The following is a 21,332-nucleotide window of genomic DNA, read 5'->3' as shown; positions in this document are numbered from 1 at the left end:
TAATAGCTGTTTCACAAATTGCAATATGCTTAAATTCTTCATGTTTGATAGTCCAGTGGTTACACGAAAACTATATCTGCAGTTCTGACATGGAGTACTTTATTCAATATGATATTCCACTATTATTATCCTGCACATTTTATAATATATTATAGCACCAAAGAGAGGACTTCATTTGGTTATTATTCAATTTCTGGCAATATCAATTGTAACAATAGGCCTCAGTGACCTGAGTGCCCTGTAGCATTACACGTAACACATGGCAGTTCAGATCCTGACATAAAGAACACTAGTTCACGCTATAGGAAGGAGGTCTCTTGTTTTCTGCCTTGCCAACCTGATCTTTTTTTTTTTTATCTTATCACCTTATCAAAAAATCATGGACATGTAACATTTTCTATGGACAAATAGGGAAAAACCATACAGAAAGATTCTATACGATTGTGTCTATAAATCACATTAGTAACATAAATATGTATATAGCATTTACAATCTATAACATGGTAAGAATTATAATCGGAATTACTTCTACAAGTTTATAAAAAGTTAAGCACTTGTCTATTTTTGTTATGGGTATTTTAATAATATGCTCAGTAATTTACATGTTATACTATATATTGTGGTCAAAGTTGTCGACTTTATAGTAGTAGAAATTGGAGATTAGCGTTAAATAAATGTATTGGGGAAGGCACTGTAAGCTGGAGGCAACATCATTATGTTCATAGTGCAATGAATGTAAGATGGCAGAGGAGGCATTACAGGGAAAGTGCCAGACTGCTTCCAAATGCAAACATAGAAACAACCCTGATCAACTGCCACCTTAGGCTACATACACATGACCATGCTAGTTTTTAGTATCCATCATCCGCTGATCCACAATCCAAAAAACACAGCGGTTTTGGAAATCACAGCATTTCCTCTGCAGGTATTTTTTTGCAATGTGTGATTTTCTAGGGACTGTAAAACACAGCAGTTTTTGCGACTAAGCTGTGTCATTTACACCACATGGGACCCCGTCCTCAGACTGGAATTTCAATAAAATTGCTTGTTATACCTAAAATTGTGAAGGTAAAAGAGGCTGCCTCCACACCACCAACGTGTTCTCCTGGCAGACCATTGGCAGGACATCATAAGGTCCAATCCATGTGGAAACGGGGATACCTTTAACCTGCCCATAATTTCATCAGAGCACCACATTGAACTTTTATGTTGACCTGGGGATCACCAGGGTACCTCATACCATTCAAGAGTCTGAGGAAGGCTTGTTGTTACCCGAAAACGTGTAAACACATACTATATACTGTGTGTTTTCATATTCTGAATAAATTCACCTTGAATAAGATTTCTACGCATCAGTGGAATCATCTTTTACCTTATGGATACAGATTGTGACCCTATCCTACTGCAAACAAACCCTATAGCCCTTCAAACCACCTACTAAAATTGTGAAGGGGGAAGGTCAAGTTGGGAAACACTCAAATTAGAGAGAAGAATATCAAATCTGGTTTATCTGTACCGTGTTCTATGCCGTAGTGAACAGGGACATCACTATAGTCAGTGCAGAAGTAAAAATTGCTATCAAGTCCTAGAGAGTGAGGGGGCCTGGAGGTCTCTTTACAATATAAAGAAACAAAAGGAATGTGGGGGCTCCATTACAGATTTTGTGTCCAGGCCCAGAAGATTCAAGTCATATCTCTGGTAGTGGGTGTTCTTTGGGTACATTCAGGTGTGACTCCCTTTGTTGTAAACTCAGTTTACTGCCTGGTTAACACTAGCGTTTGGATTCCATCCAGAAGGATTCCACATGAGGACCCCCCGGACGGAATAAATTTGCAACTGTATGCGCTGAACAGTTAAAGCACACTGACCCCATAGACTATTATGGGGTCCGTGTGCTTGCCGCACACTGCCCGCACAAATCACCATGCTATCTGTGAAAAACCTGGATTGCACACTGACCTAGCACATGGTCGTCTGTAAGGGCTTAAGTCATCCGTTTAAATGTGCATAACCTTCCAAAAAAACAGGAGCTGAAGCCATCTTGTGTGTCCAGATTCATAACAAGCCTCAACTACAGTGAGTAGTAGAACACTCCTTGGATTTTTATTTATATCACATTATAATATATTTATGTGACTATTTCCTTTACGATATTATGAATGCAATTTAGTTTTTAATTATTATCAAGAAAATTGAGAGGAAGAATTTCATACTATATATTTAGTTTATAGTCATAAAAAACTTATAATTTCTTCAGCTTTTATAGGATTCTGTACGGTATTTGCTTCCTAAATCTCCAGTAAAGAGAACAGTCATGAAAAACACAAAAAATCCCTGACTTTTTGCAGTTCTATCGGTTTTTTTCTGCTCTAAAAATCACATGAATCAGTTTAGTTTGTTGTCTATGGCAATAACTTCTGAATGTGGCCAACAAAAAAAAGAAAAATCTTGTTTATTTCTATCATTTGTAGCTACCTGATCAGACCAGATCCACTGTCATATGTTCCAGCCAATGCATCGAGCCGGAAAAGCAGCTTTTGCAACACAACTGGGCAAGACTCGAGGGATGACACGCAGCTTTGATATTTCATCAGCTTCAGTGATTTAAGAACTGATTTGTGACGGTAACATCATTCAGCCATGAAAAAAGTAAATCTATTGCTGGGAGGTGCAAGTCTACACCTGTCCGTTACTATATATCCTGGACTGTAAATGTAGTTATTGCTAATGTCTGTAAGCTGTTGTATCAGTGTTATTTCTTTACTGCTGTATTTTCTGACATAGGTTTAACAGGCCGGAAAGGTCTGACACTTCAGGTAGGATAATTCAGACTGAAACAGACATTTTTATATAAACTGCAGGTGTCTTGTACTGGAACTGAATGTTCTCATAAGTGTCTTATAGCTTCTTAATGTGACATTGTTTTGTATTTTTGTTCTACGAGTTGAATGTTATTTTTCAGAGATATTAGATGATATTAAAGCACATTCCTGCCTTGACAAAGGATTTTATAGATTACTTTTACAGCACTGGAATAATTCAGACAATTTACAAATAACGATTTTATGTGAAATCTTTGTTAGGTAAGTCAGTTTATGCTCCCAATCTCTATCACTACTTATGCTTAGATGCTTCAGGCCGGGTTCATATTTGCGTTGGTAATCCATTTGTGGGAGTCCGCATGAGGACCCCCCCTCCTTCCCCGAACGGACTACCGAACGCATTGACAAGTGGTGTGCAGTGAAAGCACAAGTTACGCATAGACTATAATGGGGCCCATGTGCTTTCTGCATGGTCTCCGTAGACCGAAAAGTGGTACAAGATCTGCTTTCCTGTCCACGTGACTCGTGCAGAGACTGTGAGCAAAGCACATGGACCCCATTATAATCTATGGGGACCTTGTACTTTCACTGCACACCACTTGCCAATGTGTTCCGTAGCCCGATCGGGGAGGGGGGTGCCATGCAGACTCCCCCGAACAGATTACCAACACAGATGTGAACGAGGCCTTATTCTGATTTTTAAAGACATTGCCAAATACCTATTGGACATTTAACCTTTACAATGACATGTATTGACTACTGTCACTCCTTTACGATGTTACCTGTTTGTTTGTCTAATTTTCTATGCCGTTTCTGTCGTAATTTATTAAAGTTAACTACAATAAAGCGTGCACATGTTTTGTTATGTATAAAAGTTGCACCTCCTATTAAAATATGTCTGTTTTTTTTTCTCGTAATACAATGCTATCTGGTATTACTGATCACTGTACAGTTTCAGACAGTCTTAGGTGATGTTCAGATGTCTCAGATATGTTCTGGATTTTGCATTGTTACAATACAATGTAAAGAAACACAATTAACACCATGTTATGGCTGATCTTTTATTGGCTATCTGGAGTGTTCTATTAATAGTTGTGATATAAATACAAGCATTTCCTTTAGCAGAAGATGGAAATACACTGTCGCTTATTTACACATCATTTGCAGAATATTCGTACATTCTAGTTATACCAAGTGATACTGTATCAATAATGGAGGAATCCCAGGATAACACATTTAACATGATTTCCAACTTTCAAGTCAATATCAAGCAGAAATCAAATAACCAAATCTCATTTTATCCATGATTGTATTTAGGACATTTAGGTAAATTTTACTCCGTTTATTGTCATAAAAATGAAAATGACTTTTTGCTCATTTTATTTTCTAGCAAGCAGGATATTATGTAGAGAAAAAGCTGCTTGTCTGTAATGAATGATCACAGTACAGATCTGCCCTTCTGCCCTTCTCCCCTTCTGTCTAGGCATATGTGTCTCACAAGATGAGGTTGATTTTAGCAATATTTTATCCTATGACCTGTCAGTGGCTACACTTTGGTTATGTTGTGAATGTGTCCTTTCAAGGCTTTTACTAGCTTGTCACAATATTGCATTTAATTGGTTTTATGAGAAATTGAATTATTTAATTAAATTCAAGCTAAGGCTAGGTTCACACCTGCGCTTGTGACCATTCCAGGATTCTGTCCCCCATTGTGCTTGAAAAATGTGGAGTGAAAAGTTCTTCAAGGAGGACTTTTCTCTCTGCATTTTTTTGGATGGAAACAGGGTAGACCCCATTATAGTCTATGTGGTCTGTGGGTTGCCGCATGTATCCACTGTTTGAGTGGATTGGGTTTCTGTTTTTCGGGTCCCCAAATGGATCTGAAGAACAGAAACCTGAACACAGGTGTGAACCTAGATGAAAGTGGACATATCTGTATTTGTAGTATAGTAGTTAGGTTTTGTATGTAGGCATTCTTTTCTCCACCTCCACTAAATCCAGCTCTTTTGCATCCTTTACTAGACGATTCTCTACTAATTCTGGCACAGTTGGAAATTTGTCTCTAGCCCCCATCATGCCTAAGCTATAAGTGCTGTTAGTTTTGGTGCCTGATATGCTATTTAGGCTCTGTACTGTCAGGCGGGTGATGTTAGGCAGAAGCAGGCAAGGATTGTGATTCTGAGCTTTCTCATTGTCTGTTTCTGAATCTTCTCTGCGCCTGTCTCATACCACCCACCAGATTGTGCAGAGCCGTATTAACATATCAGTCACCAAAACTAGCTACATTGATTGTTCAACAGCATGCTGTTCAGCCTAAAGAATTAAAGATCTGATGAAGGGGTGGAGCATCCTGTGCGACTCCTATACCCTGAAACGCGTCATCTGACAATTCTGGACCTAATAAATACTTACTTTTTTCACCTTGGTTCTGAGTGAAGCGCGTATAACTGTTATCTATTGGTATATCCAATACCTACCTGTTGCACTTTCATCGACCTTAGGTCGTCCAAGTTTTACGCTGCCAAATATACTCGATCGCTTCCAAAAAGCAATATACTTCTGTGACATCCTATTCTGTGTCCATCCCATCGATATATTACATGGATTGTTCAGGAATGTTGAAGGTGGGGGGGGGGGGGTTACAGATAGAAAGGCCACCTAGGCTGGAATAAGTGGAGTTAAACCTAATGCTCAGAACGGGAGTTGGTTGATGTGGTAAAAGTTCCTCTTTAAAACAAGTTCACTTAGTACAACCAACACATGTAATATATGTAATATGTAATATACTCTTTTATATATATCTTTTTATTTATGTCCTTCTAGTAATTATGGGTCAGGAGAGCTACCATGTCTAATTCTGGGTTTGAAAGGTTATTCATACTCAGCTAGGAACTCTGGTAAAGAATATGTGAATAATGTTTCCTAGAAAGTTGCCCATTGACTTATAGGGAGCTAACATGCAATGGGTGGCACTCGAGGGACCATTTTCTTTTTTCTAACACAAAATACCATTTTCTTATCTCATGTTGTTAGGTAATTGACAGAGATTTACTATGCTATATACTCTAGATAAATTCTAGTACAGTAAATTTACAGTTAAAGTATTTTTTTATTTTGTATTGTTTTGTCAGGGGTGGGGCTAGAACTTCTAATAAGGGTATTTTATTGGGATATTATTTTATTTACTTATTTTAATTATTTTACTTTATTTTAATTTTCCTTCCTTCCTTCCTTCCTTCCTCCCTCCCTCCCTCCCTCCCTCCCTCTCTTTCTTTCTTTCTTTCTTTCTTTCTTTCTTTCTTTCTTTCTTTCTTGTCATTACAGAGATTTGGGGACATCTAATCACTTTTTTTTCAGGGGTGGAAGCTGATTTTCCCTATAACTGGGGCTGGTACATTTAGCCCTAGTTGCAGGAGGAATACAGTCTCCTATACTTTACTATAGAGATGATCTGTGGCCTGTAGGACCCGACAGCTCTAACAGACTCAGTGAGAAGGGAGCTGCATCATGTTGGTGCCCATAGCTGTGTATACAGCAATCGGGAAGGCAGGGACAATAATAAACTGTCCCTGCCATCTCTACAGGAGCTCCGGCTGTAGTTACAGCCAGTTTCCCGTTTCAGTAGCTGCACGATTTTGTGCAGCTGCTGAAAATTGCAAAGATGTCCTAGTATATTCTTGTAGTACAAGTGAGGAACTTCCTGGATGTATATAGTCTATGTGTGGTCCAGAAGAGGTTAATACTTAAAGATTTTTATTTATTTTTTTGTCACATTCTAAAAGTATATAGTTTGGTCTTTTTACAAATCACTGGCATAATTACAAAATACTGAGCATAATTCTGGGCATCAGTATATAGGAAAGATATAGCTGAACTGGAGCAGGTGAAGAGGATGGCAACTAAAGTAATTAAGGGGTTGAGTGGATTGGAGTATAAAGAGGCTTTGGGTTGTTCAGTTTGGAAAAAAGATGGCTTAGGGGGTGAATTATTCACAATGTAATATAAGAATGGAGAGTACAGAGATTTATCCAATGATGTCTTTACACCTAGGCTTGTAAGGAGTATCGTCTACCTGTAGAAGAAAAAATGTTTTATGGGACTTATTTAAAGTAAGAGTCTGTGAAACCCCCTGTCATAAGATGTAGTGATGACTATAAAACATTTATGGTTTAGCAAGTTCCAGATACTGTTCTGGCTGCTGCTGGTTTTGATTTCATTTCTGCTACTTGTAATGGCTATACAGGCAGAGGCAATGGAGCACTGACAGAATGAGGAGGACTGAGAACTAACAAGGTCTTCCTAAGCAGACATGCTACTGGAAGTGACAATTTTTCAATAAAAGCTGTGACAAGATCTCTTATTGAAGCAGGAAAAGATTCCCCCATTTTATCTTTAGAGCAAGAATCTAAAACCACAGTAATTCAATACTCATCCCTTCCTCTTGCAAGTTCCTCTTGCAAATAACAATGTTTATGCAAAGCTCCAACAACCCCAGGGCAGTAACCATTATAAAGAAGCCATTGTTCTCTTTCCCTTTTGTTGTATTAGTATGGTTTTTGTAATATAAATAGTAAAAATAGAAATAGAAATAGAAAAATAGAAAATAGAAAATAGAAAAATGTGGGGGCCTACTTAATGAATATCAGAGACAACATACTTTCCTTATGAGAGGTCTTTTGCCGGAATCAATTGCTACCTTCAGATGCTCCAGCTTTTGCAATGTGGAATTCCATCCAGTAAGTTAGAACATTGCAGATGAGATATAAGCCCGCCAGCAACTTCACAGTGACCTGTGCATTGTAAAATAAATGTAGAAAACATGGGGCATAGAGTAAATATAGAAACTATGAGAGAGTGGTGAACCTTCCCAAGAATGGCCAACCTTCCAAAATTACTCCAAGTGTGCATCAAAACTTATCCAGGAGGTCCCAAAAGAACCTAGAACAACATATAAAGCACTGCAGGCCTCACTTGCTCCAGTTAAGGTCAATGTTCATAATTCAACAATAAGAAAGAGACTGGGCAAAAATGTTATCCACGGGAGAGTTCCACTGCAAAAACCACTGCTGACTAATATAAACACAAAGGCCTATTTTATATTTGCCGAGAAGCATCTTGATAATTCCCAAGGAAAAATATTCTGAAAACTGACAAGACAAAAGTTAAACTTTTAGAAAGTCGGGCATCCCATGACATCTGGCATAAAACTAACACTACATTTCAGAAAAAGAACATCACACTGACAGTCAAACATGGTGGTGGTAGTGTGAGGATGGTCTGGGGCTGCTTTTCTGCTTTAGGACCTAGACAACTTGTTAATGTGGATGTAAAACTTTTCCTAAATACACTGCTTCAGCAAAACTGCTTTGTTTGTCCACTATCTTACTTTATTCAATTCAGGGCTCATTCACATCTGCGTTCAAGGGGTCCGTTCTGCAGGTTTCCGTTTCCTGCATAAAACAGAGCAGGAGACGGAAACCTGCAGGAGTCTTTCTCACCCATTCATTTGAATGGGTGAGAAAGATGTCTGGCCGTGAGCAGCGGTGAGCGTTTTATGCTCTCCGCCGCGAAACCGGGTTTTTTAATCCGGACACAGAGTTGGACATGCAGTACTCTGTGTCCGGATTAAAAAATCTGGTTTCGCGGCGGAGAGCATAAAACGCTCACCGCCGCTCACGGCCAGACCCGGTCTGTGCTTTGCGTCTTCTGGCACGCAGAAGTGAACCTAGCGTCATTGTTCACACAGCCCTTGACTTATCTGCTCAAAAGTGAAGTGATGTATCTGCTGCTCTCAGGGGGGAGGGAGGAGGGGCTAAATGCATGGGAGCGAGCCTGTGTTTCTAGCTATTCCTGTGTCTACACCACGTGACCTAGCTTTCTGATCTCAGATAGGGGAGAGGAGCTTCTTTCATTTCTGGACTCGTCTCCTGTTCTCCCAGTTATCAGGCTAGCTAATTCAATCGTGTTCATTATGGCAGAGACAGGCAGTCTCTGTATGTAACACAGAATGGAGTTGCTCCTGCCTGTACTTCATAGTCCAATATTGAGGACCTTTGATGACATCACAGGCCCTTCAGCCACCTCATAGGATCACGCTATGCGGTGGGCGGAGTTACACACTGATTTGGGGGTGGAGCTAAATGGCAGGTTGCATGTGAAACCCCGCCCACCAAATGACACAAGAAACCAGGAAGAAAGAAGACTTTACAGCAGTGAAGACTGGTGAGTATGCGACATGGGAATACCCCTTTAAGCTCATGTGTACTTGGGTTCTGTACACTAGAAAGTTCACCTTTGAATGGCTTAAAAAAACGAAACAAAATGAAAGTTTTGGAGGGTCCTAGTCAAAGTCCAGATGTACCCTACAATGTGGATGAATTTAAACAATTCTGCAAAGAAGAGGAGGCCAAAACTTGTCCACAGAGATGTGAAAGAATCATTGATAGTTGTCGCAAACACTTTACTCTTACTTTTTATTATTATTATTATTATTATTATTATTATTATTATTATTATTATTATTATTATACAAAGGAACAGGTTGGTTTTAATAGTTTTTTTTCCAAAAATACATGAAGTCATCATTAAAAAAAATTGCATTATGTCAGGTCATATCTTTCTCTGATATGGACATTTGTTTGATAATCTGAAAAATGTAAATATGGCAAAAAAATAAAATCTGTAAGAGAGCAAATACTTTTTCACAGCGCTGTCCATTCCATTATTCATGCCCGATGTGGGAAGCAGAGAGTGATGGTGATGATGATATGACAACCATGAACTAGTTATGGATGTGGTCTTATCGCTGGGAGGAGACGTAGGATATTCTTGCTCACTTTACTTGTCCCTGCCAATTCTATTTTGCCAGATAAGATTGTGATGCCTCTTTTCATTAGGGTACATAGGGATGTAGTTCCTACATTTGTGGCTTATTTTCAGCTTGCAGATCTTGCACAGTGCCCTGGATTTGTTATTTGGTAATGTAAAGATAAATCCCCACATCGGAGATGACCACAGAAAGCAAGGACTGGCAAGAAAAGCCAGGTTGGCAAAAAAACAGCATGTTGCAATTATTCATGTATGCATTATGTGTGAAAAGAATTAAAAAAAAAAAAAAAAAACTATTGAGAATTTGAAGTATACCATGGCTGTGCACTATAGCACCTTCCCAGATTATTGGATGGGCAAGGTTGTGTGCTGAACCCTCACTACTATATGGATCGATGTAGTGTGTAACGGTATCCAGTTACAAACAAAATTATTGATCTCTAGAAACATAAGAAATGAGACCTTCAAGCAGATAAATGTCTATAGGACATTCTCTTTCTAGGCTTTTAGCGCCAGTGATCCACTGCCCTTATTATCTGGTTCACAATCTAATGGGAATGTAAAGTTCTCATTGACCAGCATATAATACATGCTTTTAGCTGTCCGTGTAGATTGTATATATCCTCTGCTCCTTTTGTGAAATAACCTAAACTATATCTTGAATCTGCCTACAAACTGCTGACAATGTCTCAGCGAAGCTCCTTGGACAAGGTTTTCATTTTGTTGGTAGCAGTACAGTGTTATAGAAAGGTCTATAACATTTTATGGTATTCATGTTTAGCTTCAGTTATTGTAAGAACCAGTGGCGTAATTAGGAATGGCGGGGACCCCATGGCGAACTTTTGACATGCCCCCCCCCCTTTCTGACCGACACCGAAGACCTTGACTAACCGAACCCCCGCCACATTCCTGCATGCTCTAGTATAGTGTCCCCTGCACACACTATTGTGCCCTATAATTACCACCCATGCACATTTATTATACTCTGGGGTCTTTTCAGATCCCAGAGTATAATAATCGGAGACCCAGAGGAGGATACAAACAAAAAAACACTGTTACTTACCTATCTCTGGCTTCGCTGCAGTCTTCGGTGGTGTCGGCCATCTTTAATGATGTACGGATGTCACATGACCTGGGACGCAGGTCTTGGTCAAGTGATGTCAGGGTCTTCAGACAACTAGGCCCGATGCCTGCCAGGAGCGTGGAAAGGTAAGTAACAGTGTTTGTTATGTTCGCTTACCTCTCCCGGGCCTCCAATATTTATAAACAGGGGTCTGAAAAGACCTCCAAGTATAATAATACTGTTTTTGTGTGGGCCAATCTAGCTCCCAGATCAGTTTTGTGGTATGTTATATGCTACATACACTTTTGCATAAACATTAGGCTCTTACCTACAGTGCCTACAAGTAGTATTCAACCCCCTGCCGATTTAGCAGGTTTGATAAGATGCAAATATGTTAGAGCCTTCAAACTTCAAACAAGAGCAGGATTTATTAACAGATGCATAAATCTTACAAACCAAAAAGTTATGTTGCTCAGTTAAATTTTAATAAATTTTAAGCATAAAAGTGTGGGTCAATTATTATTCAACCCCTAGGTTTAATATTTTGTGGAATAACCCTTGTTTGCAATTACAGCTAATAATCGTCTTTTATAAGACCTGATCAGGCCAGCACAGGTCTCTGGAGTTATCTTGGCCCACTCCTCCATGCAGATCTTCTCCAAGTTATCTAGGTTCTTTGGGTGTCTCATGTGGACTTTAATCTTGAGCTCTTTCCACAAGTTTTCAATTGGGTTATGGTCAGGAGACTGACTAGGCCACTGCAACACCTTGATTTTTTCCCTCTTGAACCAGGCCTTGGTTTTCTTGGCTGTGTGCTTTGGGTCGTTGTCTTGTTGGAAGATGAAATGACGACCCTTCTTAAGATCCTTGATGGAGGAGCGGAGGTTCTTGGCTAAAATCTCCAGGTAGGCCGTGCTATCCATCTTCCCATGGATGCGGACCAGATGGCCAGGCCCCTTGGCTGAGAAGCAGCCCCACAGCATGATGCTGCCACCACCATGCTTGACTGTAGGGATGGTATTCTTGGGGTCGTATGCAGTACCATCCAGTCTCCAAACGTCACGTGTGTGGTTGGCACCAAAGATCTCGATCTTGGTCTCATCAGACCAGAGAACCTTGAACCAGTCTGTCTCAGAGTCCTCCAAGTGATCATGAGCAAACTGTAGACGAGCCTTGACATGACGCTTTGAAAGTAAAGGTACCTCACGGGCTCGTCTGGAACGGAGACCATTGCGGTGGAGTACGTTACTTATGGTATTGACTGAAACCAATGTCCCCACTGTCATGAGATCTTCCCGGAGCTCCTTCCTTGTTGTCCTTGGGTTAGCCTTGACTCTTCGGACAAGCCTGGCCTTGGCACGGGAGGAAACTTTCAAAGGCTGTCCAGGCCGTGGAAGGCTAACAGTAGTTCCATAAGCCTTCCACTTCTGGATGATGCTCCCAACAGTGGAGACAGGTAGGCCCAACTCCATGGAAAGGGTTTTGTACCCCTTGCCAGCTTTGTGACCCTCCACGATCTTGTCTCTGATGGCCTTGGAAAGCTCCTTTGTCTTTCCCATGTTGATCATGTATGAGTGCTGTTCACAAGTTTGGGGAGGGTCTTAAATGGTCAGAAAAGGCTGGAAAAAGAGATAATTAATCCAAACATGTGAAGCTCATTGTTCTTTGTGCCTGAACTACTTCTTAATACTTTAGGGGAACCAAACAGAATTCTGGTGGTTTGAGGGGTTGAATAATAAATGACCCTCTGAATAAACTTTTCACAATTTTTTAAAAAAAAATAAACATAGAAATAACATTCTTTTTTGCTGCAGTGCATTTCACACTTCCAGGCTGATCTCCAGTCCAAATGTCACAATGCCAAGTTAATTCAGAATGTGTAAACCTGCTAAATCTGCAGGGGGTTGAATACTACTTGTAGGCACTGTATGCCAATCTGCTATTCGTATTACTGTTAGTCAACAGATTATAAAGCCCTGAGGATGAAACCAGTCTGTTATTAAATGCATTGGCATTAGCAATATTCTTTACCAGACGGGGGCCAAACTAGTTCATGTATGGCTTTCAGATTATTTCCCTCCCTCTTTTCACTGTTGGAAGTCTAGTGTTGAGACAAACAATGACTTATGTCAAACATCATGTTTCTAAAACCAGTCAAGACCCTGTGAAAAAGTATTCCAATAAACAACATTTATAATCCATCCAGACCTACACAGTTGGTTGCTGGAGGGGAAGCGGGGGCCCAACTTCTGGGACTAGTGCATATACAAAACCAGGGATCCTTGAGACTCTTATGGGACTGGAGAGATAGTGTGCATGCGCGACCACCATCCCATTTATAGTCTATGGGTCTGATGGAGATAGTGAAGTACAGTCAGACCCTCACTATATGAGTGTTACTTTCAGGTCTAGGGCTGCACTACTTAAATTGCTAATGATTTGTTTGACTCATTTTATTATTTGATTTTAATAAAGCACGTTTAATAAAATGATCTTTATTGCTACCTTTAATAGATACAATTAAAGCAATGAATACACTGTTTAGATTAGTTATAGATGTAGCAGAACCACATTTGGTGTGTTAGCCCTTCCAAATACTGTAAACGTTCCCCTGCTATTGATTTCCTTCTTTCTACTGTACCCATTTCTGCCAATCTCGTGCGCAGTAACAATAATGGTAATAATAATAGTTTATTGCATACATCTATAACAGAAGGTATGAGGCAAATAACTTGAGTCAATATCGTTCACCATACACAAGGCACTAGATGGCAGCATTAATTCAGAATCTGCAATAAGCTAATAACATTAGCAGGTTCTTGCTACTATTCCAATACTGAAATATGTAATCAATGAGCTCAAGGCTTCTACATTTTTAATCAGTGGATATATTTATTTTCCTTCATATGTAAGGTATACAGTTTTATCTTACCAGAAGCTCAAATTGCATAACAAGCGTCAAAGGGATTTGTTGCCAAGTTATCCGCAGTGAAAGTGAATGTAATGGTGCTGCTAAATTGTATGGCTTGATGTGATTCGTCCTTAACAATGGATTTTGTGGCTGTGCTTGTGAAATAAAGAACCTTGTATTTGCTAAAAGCAATGTAAAAGCAGCAGATGAAAGAAAAATACATTTCTCCACAAGGTAGGTTATAAAGGCATATCCAGAATGTAGCTCAGAGGTCTGTCACCTTCATATTAATGAGACGAACTTTTGCAGTATTTTTTTCTGTAATATTTTTCTATCATATTTTTAGTACATTGTTGTAATGTGAAATTCTTCACAAAAAGTGCATTTATAGTTATGCACCTGTACATACTGGGCCTGCACATGTCTTTAAGTCTATAAAACAGGCCCAACTGGTTCCAGTTATTTGCCTAAACAGTATTATATTAAATTTAATTTCATTTCACTTGTGCCATAACCAAAGAGAAAAAAAGAAATCTTTATTAAATTATAAAAAAAAAACCTGTGTCTAAGCCTTCTATTGTTCATGACAAGGGTGTTGCCAAGTCACTCCTTCTTAAATAAAGACACGAGACAGGATGGATTAAATCGGCCATAGCAGTCATTTTATTAAATATCTAGTAGAGTTGCCATTTATGAAATGCTTATTCTCCCATGCATTATACTTTCTTAGAACTATCAATTCCTATTCCCGCATCCACCATTTTCTCTTTGCATAAACAAATGGACACATTCATTTGGCAATGGATGAGACCACACATTGCCTTCTCTACTATGACAAAACTCCAAGCTCATAGTGGCATTGGCCTTCCCAATCTATGTCATTACCATTTAGCTTTTACTCTCAGCTACTTAAAATACTGGTGGACCGACTCACTTGATAAACTTTGGCCAGCACTAGAGGCGTTGGGTATCCCACATCTCTGATATGAAAGTGTTCTTGCTATATCCTGACTCAAATACGACCTCAGCATGGATTCCCCCACCGGTTTGAGTCTCACTTGAGGCCTGGCGGGTGGGGTGCTCTTTGTGCCTCTTCTCACTACCCAGAATAAATTTGAATATTCCCATCCAAGCTCTGACACATCATATCCCCAACTTCTCCTTAGCATCATGGACTGCTAGTGGAATACGTTACATTTTTTATGTGTTCTATGATCGGTCTGTTTTATCATTTTCACAACTTCAATCAAAATGTACTCACTTTTCCCAAGAAACTTTCAGATGCATTCATATAAGGGATTTTCTATTATCCAACCCTTCTACTACTTTTGTTGAGGGAGAACCCCCGCCAGAGTACGGGTCACTTACAGTGGTCAGTCACCTGCTCCAAATCAATCATGCATGTGCGCGCTGACAAAGATAAACACTGACATTGATGCAGTTTCAATCTCAGTCCATGCAATGAGCGTGATGCCTGTTCACACAGAACTGAGGTTTATTGAGGAAGTTACAGTTTTTATACAGGAATGCAAGAAAGATAAGAAAAAGGCAGGCTGTAAGCATATACGTCTTGTATCTGAATACACTGGCGATCAGTCATTGGCCCTTAAATTTCAACATCTTTTAGCTTTCGAGTTCCCAGGAAATGATACTGTCTTTCTTGTAAACCACATGACAATCATGTGCGTCAGCCTCTGGGTGCGGTACTGGATACAGGCGCCATCTTAATGTATATACGTTGCACAAAGAAAAATATAATTTCTTAAGCAGTATAAAGCATGTATAAAAATAAGAATGGACATGGTCTACCTTCACATTCCCCCCTAAATTATATTTTTCTTTCCCTACACAGTGTTATCTGGAATGTGACTACAACATTCTTCACCAATCATGGAGCAGACTCCACCTCTTTCTGCTGTGATCATATCTATAGCTAGTCGGTTTTGGAGAGAGGAGGAGGGTGTGGTAGAGTTTTCCATGCAGAAGTCAGAGCCAAATATGCCTAGTTTGACTCCAGATGTTTCATTGGCAATAAAACAGGTATAGTTACCAGCATGTATATACACATGACCTTAATAGTCCCCCCTTGAAACAGCTCCAGACAAAGGGAATGCAGGGTGGGATGTCTGTCCCTATCTCTCCCTACCGGACTGTAAGGAAATACCCTTCAGATCTTATAAAAAGCATATACATTGACTAATGTCAGACCTATAAACAATCTGAATATAATAACTATAGAAACATAACAGGAATATAAGTTCAGATGGATCCAACAGTCTTCAAATTTTCTCTTCTCAAGGTCCATATCCTCTAACAGTTTATTGTCCCATTTATTTTCAAGAACATCATCAAGTGGGCAAAGGTTTAAGGTTTTCCTTATACTCTCACAGCTGTACTGGCGATCAACAGGAACCGGAAGTGACCATTGAATCTCATATATCTCCTTATCACCATCCAATCTTTGGGTTTTAGTTTATAGGTTCCTTCCACTGACTTAGAATCTGGAGGGAAAAAGGGAAAAACTCGAGAATATACATTAATCATATGTCTTTGATGATTCGTCACATAGTCAGTCAGCACAACATATTACATCTGGAACATTTATAAAAATACAATCCAAAGACAGGGCTAAATATCAATTTTCCTCTTTTCAACTTAGTGTGAAACACACCGCATACTTATGGACAATAGATTCAGGTAACCAATAATGACACGCATAGACACGTCTGCCCCAGAATTAGTGGACTTTGTACACGGACTGTTTGTGGTGGTTTTTCCTCACCAGATATGCCCCAAGCCATCCTGAAGGGAGACAACTACACACAAGCACGTACTCATACCGTCTCACTGTATATACTCAACCTGCAATCTCTGGAACAGGTACAAGGGCTTCAGGCCTGGCTCTCTGGCCTAGCACATGCCGTGCGGGCTCACATATATATCTGACTATAGTGATGCTAAATCCTGCAGCTGCCCATCCTCCGCTCACCAGGTCACACATGGCTACTTCTAAACAGTACACTTAGTAAGAAGCTGCTTATGCCATAAGTGGGAACAATGTTCTCAGTACATACTCTCTTACCACCGGACACCAGGACTTGTACATCCTCTTTCCAAGTCTCCTTTCCTCCTGGACCATCTGCGGTGCATCAGTGTCATAAAACCTGAAAAGAGAACTAAAAGGTTTGGGTCTTACCAGTAAAACATGTCCCCTAGGCCTATGCAGCTGGGCTAGTGGCAGTGTCTGCCCACATGCTACCTCTACTTTCTTTCGTATCAGCCTTGGTGTGTGCCATGACTTCTGACTATACCAACCTATGAGCAGCCGCAGGGTCTCCATCACACAAAAGTTCTTGCCTTCCAGATCGGACCATACTTCTACTATATCAACCACCTACCCTCAGACATTGTACCATGTTCAAGCGATGGCTTCAAGTTCAGCTGAAACCTGTGGAGTCCCATAATAGGTCTCCTTACGCTTGGTTTACCTCATATACGGTGACTGTGGCATATCTGATGCAGGATTCACCATCTTTCCCAAATATAAGACCATCTATAATAGAGCTCAATCAAAAAAGTTATCAACAGATTCATATCAGCAAAATTTTCTTAAGTTATCTTAGGCTTCTTCACCTCCCCCCCCCCTTTGAAGATATTGATAACATCACGGTTCGGTTGTGTCAATGCCCAACCAACCATATACTGAATGCTGCATGCACCTCTATGGGAATGGGGTAGGAAAACTCTCCCTGGCGCTACTGGCTGACTAGGCCCTGCCTGCGGGTGTTGGTCAGCTGTTCCCAAGCTAAGCTTGGCCCCGACAACTTCTGGCTCTCTAAACACGAAGACCTAACAGACAGGTGGGGTGAGAGCTGAAAGAGGCTAGGGACTGGGATACTAAAGATGGTCACCCCTAATGAAAGAATAGGTGCAGCTGCCAACGGTAACAAATAGGATGGGGCGTGCTGGAAAACAAACAACAATGGCTGTGCTGTCTTTCCCCCCTGGAAAAAAAAAAAAAAAAAAAAAAACCTTCTAATGCAGCAAGCAAATGTGACTTGTCAGAGAAATGAACTTTAACACAATCTTAATGTACGTGGACTGGACCTTTTTTTTTTTTTTTCCAAAAGTACTTCATGTTCTGTGAGAGAGATACATGTCTGACGGGGCACAGGAGTCTCTGCAAGGTCAAAGCTAGACAATACAAGAAGAGCCAGTATGATCTTATCATGCTGCAGCTCACATAGCTGCTCATCCCACTCATAGCTGCGGCTGGGTATCCCCCCCCCTGTATCTCATAGCTGTGTCTTGTGTAGGACTACAGACTTCAGCAATCTCTCTTAAAGAAACAGAAACACACTTGTACAATCTCATAATATCAATACAATAAGGTTAGGTACATATTCAGAACATATATATATATATATATATATATATATATATATATATATATATATATCAGCAGAGAAAGCAGAAACATTAACGGAGGTATCCAATCAATCTCCTGTTCACACAACACAATCATACACACAGAACACTACACAACAGATATGAGAGTGACTTCTAATTCACTTAGTATAGACACAGGAATTTTTCTCTCTCTTTTTCTTTTTCCTAAAACCAAAACATCATTACAAAGATAATCTGTGCTACGTCTTTTTATCAATCAACATACACACACACATTTTCAAATTCGGACACCTTACTGAGTTTCTAAGTTTCAATAACAGTTTTCCTATAATGGGGACAATCCTGGTTTCAATCAGCTTATCTCAACCTATGTTCACTTTCTTGCGAAATCTTTCCACTTGCTTCACCCTAAAATCCGATACCCATCCTATTATGTGCATATTGTCACATCACTTTATGGTTCAACATTCCAAGTTCCATCAACTTTGACATCCTAAACTTAGGCAACATACTTAAACCTCCTGTTTCTTTCCACTTTCTGGCACCTCTTCATTACATCAACATTTTTCAACCATTCATTTCATGATTCACATAATCTAACACATTGTGACCACTCATTGACTAAAATACATGTTTAACACAATTTCACACCATATTCCGGATTATTGGATGGACGTCTCAAAATTCCAGATTATCAGAATTTACCTAGAATTTTACTTTTAAGATCAAAATGTTGCTAACAACACAGTCCTAACAAGAAAAACCTTCTACCGTACCCCTCTTATAGCACTATATGTTTTTCCAACTATCTTAAGGGGTCAGGTATGGCTTTAAAGAAGGCAATACCAAATGCTTTACTAAGACAATTCTATGTGGGATCAGTGACTACATAAAAAGAGAACGGAAGCTAGTGTGATATTGTGCACACTTCTGTATGATACAAATTATAAAGATTAATATACAAAGATTAAAATACAGCACAGACCAGATGAGTTACCTTCCCTCATAACCGTGATCTGAGTCAGCTCAGGAAAAGGATTCTGGTCTCTTATGGTAAATTTTTAGACAAGAAGAAGACACATTAGAATAATTAGCATAATGGGATACTCAGAATACTCTCTGTAATACATAGATGATACCAGTAATCCAATCTCTGTGTGCCGTGAACCTTTGCACAAAGATTTTAACTTGGGGTAAAACCCCAACTTGTAGGTTGGCGAGGCGACAGAGGGTGAGTGGCCGTCTCCCCCTCCGTGACCTCCCATACCTACGCTGTGAAGATTCAAAACTTCTCACTATCACCTTTTTGCTCTTTGTGGACACAACAGTTTAAAAGACAATAACAGACAAACAATAATTCAAAACATAACCATTACATCATATGCTTGAATATCCCTATATACACATTGTCATTATACGTTACTCAGGTTAACCTTTTTTTTTTTTTTTTTTTTTTTTTTTTTTTTTGGTACTAAATCACTCCTTTGGATATAATACATAGACTGTGGACTGTGGTGCTGGCACAAAGCCAAGTTTCATCTTCTCTGCGCGTCCTCCAGCATCTGGCAGTCTATGAGATAAAACGACCTTGAAGCTCTTGGCAGTCAATTGAAATGCTTTGATTGCCCTTTACAGAAATAAAATAGGAATAAAACTCAAACAGCAGTTAATATACTGACACCAAAATTACACATCAATATTTTTGCGCAATTTTTTTTTTTTTTTTTTTTTTTTTTTATAGCAAACCTCACTCTAGTAATTACCACAAATGTTCAGAATGTCTTAAACTATACTTGACGTTAAGGGAAATGTCCTTCCTTCCCAATTTTCCTTTTCTTTACTAGATCCCAACCAAAGTTTTGAACGTATAATCCTCTAAACATCATAATAGTGGTATACAGTGAGGTCTTTTATAGCTGAACTGGGCATAGACACTCGGACACTCGGAAAGGGGGCTACCAGGGGTTTGACCTTCCGGGCTTGAGGGTTTGTGATAGGAACTGGATGTGGCTATCACTGGATAAAGGGGGCGGTGGGGGCCGGAGATGTTGGTCTGGGTGTACTAACATGGCTGCCAGTGGGAACAGGCATAACCTCACTTCCGCCATCCCTGGGCGTTGGTCCGGAAGATGAGACAACAGGGGCATGGGCGGGGAGATCCACAGGCTACACAGACATCTTGCAAATCAGGATTCAGCTGCCTACAGACGTCACAGATCCACCCATCTCCACTACTCTCGGCGCCATTTTAGGGCAGTGGCGTACAAGCAATTATACTCGGCATATTCTTTTTATCATCAAGTTTCAGATAACCAAATGAAGAAACAAAGGTTCAGCATTTTCATATCCCTCACGTTCTAGAGTCCTTGCGACCCTGTAATGAGCTTGGGCAGCTTCCAGCAAACCTTTATCTTCTAACACTCCCCGTGACTCTTCTAACATTTTTCTCCACATACTAGGTTGCAATCGGCCCGTAGGAGGCACCTCAGCCAGTTTATACATTCTCAAAGATTCTTTCACATATTTCTTGCCCTCCCTGATTCGAACTAAATCAACAGCAGTCTGTGCCCCGTCAGGCAGAACATGTTCCCTCTTGAACAACCGCAACATTCTTACGGTCCCAATATTGCTTATCTGCGTGCGCACGGCAGATATGTGACCCCACAACCACCAACAAAAGTCACCTTTACCGGTCTCAGACTCTTGCTGACAGGTCCTCCGCTGACCAAAGGTTGCGGTCACTGGGCAATATCAGATAGGAAAGAATAAGCAGAAGCAATCCACCAGCTGACAGCCTTATGCTAGGGATCAATAAATAAGTAAATTACAGCACCCGTCCTCTTTACTGACGGCCCGTGCCCAGACCAAATGCTGCAATCGTCCAAAAGGTCACATGCACTACTCTACATCAAAGAGGGCAAGAAATTCACTTCCTGGAATCTGCAGCGCCACAGGTGACTGAACACTCGGTGATATATATATATATATATATATATATATATATATATATACCGGTGAGGATAAACAAGTTCAGACTACGGCTCTAGGACCCACCTATCTGTATCACTCAGACCGGACAATCGATCCAACTGGATCACCTGTCAGCCAGACAACGACACACCGACAGTCACTTTCTCTATCCCGGCGGTTCTAGGGGATCTTCTTCAATGTTCTTTGGTCTCAAATTCTAAAGGTGTGAAACCTCTCTACCTCCTAGTAGCCAATGACCTTCAATTTACTAAGTCTCCTCCTTTATTAAAATGGGAGTCTGATTTTGTGGGATGGTTTGGCATGTTGG

The 21,332-nt window shown here is 40.1% G+C and overlaps 1 protein-coding gene across 2 annotated transcripts in view; it reads left to right on the top strand.

Moving 5' to 3' along the window:
* KCNT2 (potassium sodium-activated channel subfamily T member 2) overlaps window positions 1-3,130 on the top strand; it is a 574,767-nt gene extending 571,637 nt beyond the window's left edge. For both annotated transcript variants that reach the window (XM_075287704.1, XM_075287703.1), the window contains one exon: window positions 2,472-3,130. In XM_075287704.1, the coding sequence (XP_075143805.1) occupies window positions 2,472-2,583 (112 nt within the window). In that variant the 3' untranslated portion in view covers window positions 2,584-3,130. The remainder of the gene's footprint in view (window positions 1-2,471) is intronic.
* The last annotated feature ends 18,202 nt before the right edge of the window (window positions 3,131-21,332 follow it).

The sequence above is a fragment of the Leptodactylus fuscus genome, chromosome 9 (assembly GCF_031893055.1).
Source record: "Leptodactylus fuscus isolate aLepFus1 chromosome 9, aLepFus1.hap2, whole genome shotgun sequence".
Lineage (NCBI taxonomy): Eukaryota > Metazoa > Chordata > Amphibia > Anura > Leptodactylidae > Leptodactylus > Leptodactylus fuscus.
The sequence above is the reverse complement of the archived record's forward strand: the minus strand, read 5'-3'. Positions and strand labels throughout refer to the sequence as shown.